Source organism: Podarcis raffonei, chromosome 15 (assembly GCF_027172205.1).
Source record: "Podarcis raffonei isolate rPodRaf1 chromosome 15, rPodRaf1.pri, whole genome shotgun sequence".
Lineage (NCBI taxonomy): Eukaryota > Metazoa > Chordata > Lepidosauria > Squamata > Lacertidae > Podarcis > Podarcis raffonei.
Window position 1 is genome coordinate 29,478,353 of NC_070616.1, and position 7,573 is coordinate 29,485,925.

Sequence of the window (7,573 nt, forward strand, 5' to 3'; positions counted from 1 at the left end):
CCCCAGGACCAAATTGAGGGGTCAGGCAATAAATCATTTGCAGAGCAGGGAATTCTTCCCCCACCCTGGCGCGAAGGTCCCTACCAGCCTTCTCCTCCTGCTCAGCATGTTTTGGGGAAGGAGCCCTTGAAATGGGCATTTGCTCCAGGAGGCACCCCGTGCATAGTTTGGGTGGGAGGACAAGAAGACGTCCCTCTGAAGCGGGTGGCTGAGAAGTTGACTTTGGCCGCCGGCTCTGCTCTTTGGGAAAGGGCAGCAGCCCAAGAACGTAGCAACAGTGGCAACTGCTTTCTCCGGGTCCAGGTCCAGTCAGCTCTGGCGGGAAGATGCTCTCCAGGTCTTTAGACAGGTGCCTTTCCTCAGCCCTACCTGGAGATGCTGCTGTGGGTTGAATCTGGGACCTTCTGCGTCCAAATGCGGTGCTTTGCCCTCAGCTATGACCCTTCCCTGACCAGAACCCGGGGAGGGCAGGCAGGGGGTGTCGAGATTAATCCTCCGCTCTCCCCCAGCCCGCCGCCCCCGCGGAAGCTGGGAGCATCTCTCATTCCCGGCACATAAGGGTTTCCTGCCCTCCCACTTCCTTTGCTGAGATTCGCCAACCACAGAAATGATGTGTCCCCCCGTTTTTTAACCGCGGCTGCAGGGGAAGCACCAAACCCTCCAGCCGGCCATCTTGGAGCCCTCGCCATAAAGCTTCCAGAACATGATGTATGCCTCCGAGTCCAAACCCCGCATTTGACACTCCCCTCCACCCAAGCCAAGCCAAGCCAAGCAGCGCACCGCCCGGCCCCCTCCCCCTCTCCCCGCTAGGCCCGGAGGATGAGCCGAGAAGCCCCCCGGCCCCCGAAGACGCACGCCCTGGCGCTCCTCATCCTCTGCCTCGCGCTGGGTAAGTGGCTTCTGGGGTCCCGGCATGGGGAGCTGAGGCAGGAAGGGAGCAGCGGGGAGGGGGCTGCTGCTGCAATCTGGCGAGGCCCGCTGCGGACCTGCCCGGCTCCGCAGCCCCACTGACAGCTACGCTCCAGGGAGGAGAAAGAGGCGCCGCTTTGCCTTGGCTCCAGGGCGGGCGGGGAACGTTTTTGGGGGGCGCCTTCGGGGAGGGCCCTTTCCTGGCCAGCGCCCCTCAGTGCATTTGCTGGAAGAACCGGCCAGAGCCGGTGCCCCGCCAGAGCTACACAATTTTTGGCCGGATCAGTCGCCAGCAACGGAGAATATCAGTGCCGAGGAAAGCGCTCAGGGCCTGGATCTTTGGAAAGTGGCCGCGGGGGGCGACAGCTGAGGGCAGTGTGCATGTGGTCACTCTCTCTCACACACAGCTGTGCTGGGGTTGCCAGATGCTGCTCCGCCTCCTATCCTGGGGACCAGAGTTGCTCCCTCCCACGCCTGCTTGGGTCCTCCCAAAATGAGGCACAGGTTCTTCCCTCGCTTGGACTGTGGGGTGTGGCGAAGGGGGGGGGGTTTGCAGCTGCCACCAGGCGACTCCGTAGGAAGAGAGCCCCCTCTTGATTCAGCAGGGGCAAACCACTGCCTCCCACCCCCTAGGATACTGCGCCGGCGCCCACTCCCCAGCATTCATAGGGGCTTCTCTCAGAAGCCTTGTGGGAGCCTTCGAGGGTTTCCTGGCCACCGCTGGCGATGCCCAGCAGTAGATCCTCCTGCTCTCACCTTCCAAAGGGCCTCTGTAAAGGCAGACTTAGCCTCCCTCCATTGGCTCCGTGCTGCCAGGCGCGACCTTTCTACAGCAGTCCGCGATCACCAGTTCCATGTGGGAGAGAAGAGAGGAGGAGGGTGCGCCTAGGACCCAGGGCCAGATCTGGACCTGGGCCTTCGCTACTCCCCACTCCCAGCCCCTTCTTACTCGCCCCCCTCTGCTACAAGGTTTGTGTTCCGCTGGTCGAGCACACAGCCCGCTCTGCCTCTCCAAACAGGAGCGCGAAGGGTTTGCAAAAAGCGAGCAGGCGACCGTTTTGGAAAGGATGGGGGGGGGGGGAGAAAGGCCAGGCTTTCTTCTGCTGGGCTTGTGGGGAGAAGAGGGAGCAGCCAAGACGCTGCTCTGGGTAGCCAGCTCGGCGAGGAGCCCCCTGATCTCAGCTGCGGATCCCAGCTGAACTAAGGGCGCACCGTCTTCCCCTCGGGGCTCCCGGGGTACGGCGAGGGGGAGGTGTGTGTTGAATGTGTTCCAGTTTTGCAGCAGCATCTGACGAGCCAGGAACTGCCTCAGCAATTGCTGCATTCAAGGCACTGCAGAGGCTGGAGCTTCTGCAGCACTCAGGGCTCCTCGGAACAGCCAGGAGACCGGTTTGCCAGGCGTCAGCAAAAGGGACTGACAGAAACAAGCTGACCTTGGACTGCCTGCCTCAGGCGTCTCCTTAAAGCCCCAGGGCTGCCACCCAGCTGCAGCAGCGATCGGGAAGAATGATACCCGTGTGGGGCAGCAGAAATCCCTCTACTCCTGAGCATGCGCCCAGGGTGGAGGGTCGGGCACGCGCGCTGCCGTGATTATCCCCTCGGGGGTGACTCAGGTGGGGTCTTAGGGCCACGAGGAAGGAGCTTCGGTTCGGAGCAGTGGGGCAGCCTGGGAATGTCAGACCCCAGACGTGGTGGCAGGTATTGCTAGTTCAGTCCTGGAACAGGTTATCCAGGCATCTCCCCGCTCTCCCCAGCCGCCGTTTCGTCCTCTGCAAACAAAAAGAATATAGTGTGCCAGCCCTGATCAGAAACTGAACAATTCTGAGCATCTGTACTTTCACGCTTTAAACTCGCCTTGAGCCCCCGCGCGGCTGATCAATAAAGGAGGTGAGGGCGAGGGGAGACCCTTTGGGGGCTCTGCCTTCAAAGCCAGGGGACCTGGGAGGAACTGGTGAGATGAGCGCGAAGAAACAGAGAGGGAGAACGGAAGCGGCGGGGCTCTTGGCCGGCTTCTTGCCATCCCTAGCCGGGACGGAACAGCGGCGGACGCAGGAGCTCAGCGCGCGTCCTTCCGTAGCCAAAGCCTCGCCAGCAACGCGCTCAAGAGAGGGAGCGCTCTGCCATCAGGCTGGCGGGGAAGTTTTCAGACGCTCCCTTTCCCAAAAAAACTCGTTTAGAAAAAAAGAATAATCCCAAAGAACTGGGCCAGAATGCTGGCGAGATGGGGCGAAAAACAAGGAGAGAGGGGAGGTCTGGAAAGGGCATGTGCGCTGGCATCTCCAGGTAGGGCCAGGAGGAGACGCCTCTGCCTCAAATCCTGGAGAGCTGCTGTTGCCAGTCAGTGTTGCCAGTACTGGCCTATATGGTCTGACTCGGTATAAATGCAGTTTCTTATGTTCCTAATGGAGTGCTCAGGAAAGGGGCAGGACTGGCGCCTTGAATAGGAGCGGTCCACACAGCAACCAGGAGTCGCTCCTCCTACTTCTCTGGCCATCATAGAATTGTCAAGTTGGAAGGGACCCCAAAGGTCATCTAGTCCAACCCCTTGCAATGCAGGGATCTTTTGCCCAAAATGAGGCTCGAACCCACATCCCTGAGGTGCAGAGTTTCATGCTCCACTGACTGAGCTGTCCCGTCAGGCTTGTTCTATGAAATTCTCCAGCTACGTTTTTCCGGTGCAGTTGGGATCCCGTTTTAAATGATCACTTAATATTGAACTGTCTTGACCGCTTTCCCCCTTGGAAAGAAACAAACAATCCAACTCCCAGAGGGTCCTTTGTCAGCAGCCCGCCTTCCTCCAAAAAGGGGAGGGGGGGTTGCCGACCCAGTGTTGCTGCCCTTCGTGCGTAATAGTTGGGTGGGGTGGAAGAGCAAGCGAGGGTGGATCTGCACTGATCTGTATAAATGCTATTAAATAAAGGCTATTAGGAAAAAAAAACCCTATATAACTCTCAGTTCAATTTCCCATGGCCGACTGATTGCTGCTCTGCAGCGCCCTCTGGTGTCACATTTTTATAACACATTTTAAAAGTTATAACTGACCGGTGTAGATTCGCCTCTCCTGTCTTACGCTGTTCTTCTCTTCTTCCGGCAGTGCCAAGCAGCCTGGGCATGGAGGTCACCGCGCCTTTCACCATCATGGCCCTGAATGGCTCCTCCGTCCGCCTCACCTGCACCTTCAACTCCTGCTACCGGGTGGAGAAGAAGCAGTTCTCCCTCAACTGGACATACCAGGAATGCGACAATTGCACCGAAGAGATGGTGAGTCTGCTTCCTCGAAGCATGCTGCGGCGCAGAGGCAGATTGAGGGGAGTGCAAAACTGGGTCGCCTGCACTGGGTGCCCAGCTGAGAGGGCGCCGCAACAACTTAGCGGCAGAGCCTGGACTTTGGAAGTCCTTTCAACCCGTCCCCCAAATGCGGTTCCTGTAAATGTATGTGTGTGGTAGAGGGAGCGGGTTGTAGCACTTATTCCACGCGAAGCTGCCATGCGTCTACCGTGGCTTAAGTTTCTTGTTGCCACAATAAATGTGCAAGTCCTTAAGGTTCCAGAACTCTGTTCGTTGTGTTTGCTATAACAGATGAGCTCTGCTGCCCCTTTTAAGTCACGATCAAGCGGAATGCACTCGTGCATGTGCTCAGAGGCACCCGTTTTATTGCAACCACATGTCCCAGGGATAGTCTTTGCTACTGAAACCTGTTTTTATTTTTTATTTTTTAAAAAGGGTGTGTGATACATAGAAGCCCAAGTCCTAGGGGCCAAGGGGTCTTTGCCCCCTCAATAAAATACTTGAGGGCTCCCCCCAACCAAAGTTAATGGGCATTGCTATTCAAATGGTGTGCGTGGATCCCTTCATGTGATCGTTTATGTGGGGCGGGGCTTTCCTGGGTACCCCCAATTCAAGATGGCTCCCCTGGTGTGATATATCACCCAGACATAGTTCATAAACGGTTTGTTACAGCTTTCCAGAGCCTCCTGCGTGGACTGCGGCAATCTCTGCTCCTTAACGCCCCCCACCCCGCCTCCAGTTTCTACAGTTTAGGTTGAAGATTGTTCCTATGGAGCAGACCCGCTTTGGGGATCGTGTGGAGTTCACCGGGAACCCCATCAAGAACGACGTCTCCTTCACCCTCCACAACGTCCAGCTGGATGACGAAGGGACCTACCACTGCTACGTCATGAACCCCCCTGACCGGCAGAAGGGACACGGCAAGATCAGCCTGATAGTGATCACCGAAGGTCAGTCAGCCTTCGGGAGGCCTGCCGTCTGGGGTCTCCCTCTCCCCCTAGGACCCACCCCACAACAACACGCTTTTCTTACCTGCTATGCTGCAGCGTCCTAGAAAGGCCACGCCCACCCCAGAAGCCCACCTTCCTGCAAAGCCTGGGCGGGGACCCCCCGCCCCCCTAGCCCCTCTCTCCAAGCCCTCTCGGGGGATCAAGCCTGCTGCGCGTGCCCTTCCTCAGCCCCGTCCCCCACTAGTCTCGGCTGTGTCTCCTCCGCAGAACCTCCCGAGCGGGACTCGACGGTGGCCGTGATCGTGGGCGCCACGGTGGGAGGGTTCCTGGCCGTGGTCATCCTGGTGCTGGTGGCGGTCAAGTGCGTGCGGCGCAAGAAGCAGCAGAGATTGAACACGGACGACCAGAAGACGGAGGAGGAGGGCAAGACGGACGGCGAGGGCAACCCCGATGAAGGCACCAAGTAGACCGGTGCCCGGCGGCCCGGGATGGTCCCCTCCTGCCCTCCGCCCTTCCGCCCTCCCGCATCCATGAGCTTCCTCTAAAGACTCTCCACTGGTGTCAGAAGTGTCGAGGTCCCTCCCTCCCCCACTTAAGCCTCTCCCTTGAGACCTTGCACGCAGCTGGGCAGGGCGCTGCAGAGCAGATCTTCCTCTGTGGAAGAATTCCAGGGCTAAAAAGTTGGGTGGGTGGGTTGCAAAGGGAGGATTTGGGGGGTGAGAGCGAGGGCTCGCCTCCCAACTTGCCACAGGGAAGGTCTTGACCTGCTCCTCCTGCCCCTGCTGTTGGTCCTCTCTGCCCGGCGCCACCAAGGATGGAAAGCCTTCTTCCTGGCCCGCCCCCACCCACCAGGTCACCTGGGGCACCCCGTGAGAAACTCCGCCCGCTGGAGGGGATCTTTTCCCTTCCTGAGGGGACGCCACGTGGGTGTTTGTGTGTGTTGCTGCTGAAGGGGAGCATTGGCCCCAGGAAGAGAAGGGGGTGGGGGGGGGACAGAGGTTCCCCCTTCTGATGCAGAAACTGCCACTTATCGTCTTCCTTCTACAGAAGCCACAAGCACAACCCACTACTGCCAAACGCAACTCACTGCCAGCGGGGCGGGAGGGGGAGGTCGAAAGGGCGGCACATTCTGCACTCCCTCCCAGAACCGGCATTTGCAAGCTCACGCGTGTCAGCTATTCCCTGATCCCCATCCAAACTCACACGACCCCCTGATGTTTCCTACGCCCAGCATAATTGGGGGGGGGAGGGTCTTTCTGGGAATAGGCTTTTTGGGGGGGTGGCGGGTGGAAGACTGCTTGTTTATTTCCTGAGAGCATGCTGCCTGTGCCCCGCTCCCCGCGCCATGCTTTTTCTTCTTGGGTGGGCGACTATGCTTTCTGCTGGGAGGAGCGCTCCTGAAGGGCCCTGGCGGAGGAGAGGTCTAGATCTCATGGAGGGGCAAGATCCTGGGCCTGTCTGCCTTATCCTCCCCACTCCACCCTCCGGCTTTCCTTTCGGTAGACCGCACTTACCAGGTAGTGCCCGTCAGCCTCTTGCTGTAAACTTCACCAGGGCTCTAGGGGAGGCAGAGCTGGATCAGGTCCCTCGGTGCTTGCTGCGTCCTTGGCTCCGAAGCAGGCAATTCCTGGGTGCCTCTTCCTCTCAGTCACAGCTGGGCTCCAGGCCCGGTCATCGTCCACCAACCCTGGGCCCCGTGCATGACCCTGCCGTCCTTCAAGGGGCCCTCGGGTTTCTCTCACTGTCGCACCTGGGGACAAAAAGGCAGGGCAGTGAATCCCCCTATGTCCTCTTGCTTCTCCCATCCTTCTCCCATCTGGCGGGGCCAAGGCTCTGCCCCGTCCCTTGCTGCCTTGCTGCGATTGGCTCGTTCTCTGCTAAGCAGGCCACAAGGTGGTGCTCTCGCCTCCCCTGACAATGGAGCCAGCTTTTGGTGTGTGGGAATGTTTAGGAAGGTAGGAGAGGCTATATTGTGTTGATATTATCCCTCCTTACTCACAGCAGAGCACAGTCCCTTTGCAACTTATTGGAAGCAAGCTGATGACTCGCGAGAGTCTTTTAATTAAGCAATCCAGTCTGGCTTGTTCCTGGTAAATTTCCCCTTTATTTCCCTCTTAAAATAAGAATAACGCAACACAGTCTTCTTGAAAAATAACAGGTTTTTCTCACGTTCAGTTCACAGCAGTAATCTGAAGGCAGGCTTTATCTTGTGGCTACAGTTACATTTGTAGAGAAAAGTTAAGTCCGAGTTAGGTCTCCATCCTCTGTAAGGATGTGCCATGTGCTGGCTAAGAGCCAGGAGCAGTAGGGATCCAGAAGTGAAGATCCAAAAGAGGAAAAGGAAAGAAGGCTGCATGGCCAGCCCTTTTACATGGACAGCTGGGGTCAGGCCCATCTACCTGGTCACCCGCAGGGAGAGGAGGCTC

At 58.1% G+C, this 7,573-nt stretch overlaps 1 protein-coding gene across 1 annotated transcript; it reads left to right on the top strand.

Moving 5' to 3' along the window:
- Window positions 1–613: 613 nt before the first annotated feature.
- On the top strand, window positions 614–7,083 carry SCN2B (sodium voltage-gated channel beta subunit 2). The gene is made up of 4 exons (XM_053367002.1): window positions 614–889; window positions 4,004–4,170; window positions 4,937–5,147; window positions 5,415–7,083. Exons 1-4 carry the CDS (start codon window positions 820–822, stop codon window positions 5,612–5,614), a joined length of 648 nt encoding a protein of 215 aa, XP_053222977.1. The 5' UTR covers window positions 614–819; the 3' UTR covers window positions 5,615–7,083.
- Window positions 7,084–7,573: the final 490 nt, after the last annotated feature.

Coding starts and splice junctions, on each gene's coding strand:
- SCN2B (XM_053367002.1), top strand. CDS start 820: ATGAGCCGAGAAGCCCCCCGGCCCCCGAAGACGCACGCCCTGGCGCTC. Junction 890..4,003: donor CATCCTCTGCCTCGCGCTGG/GTAAGTGGCTTC, acceptor TTCTTCCGGCAG/TGCCAAGCAGCCTGGGCATG. Junction 5,148..5,414: donor CCTGATAGTGATCACCGAAG/GTCAGTCAGCCT, acceptor TCTCCTCCGCAG/AACCTCCCGAGCGGGACTCG.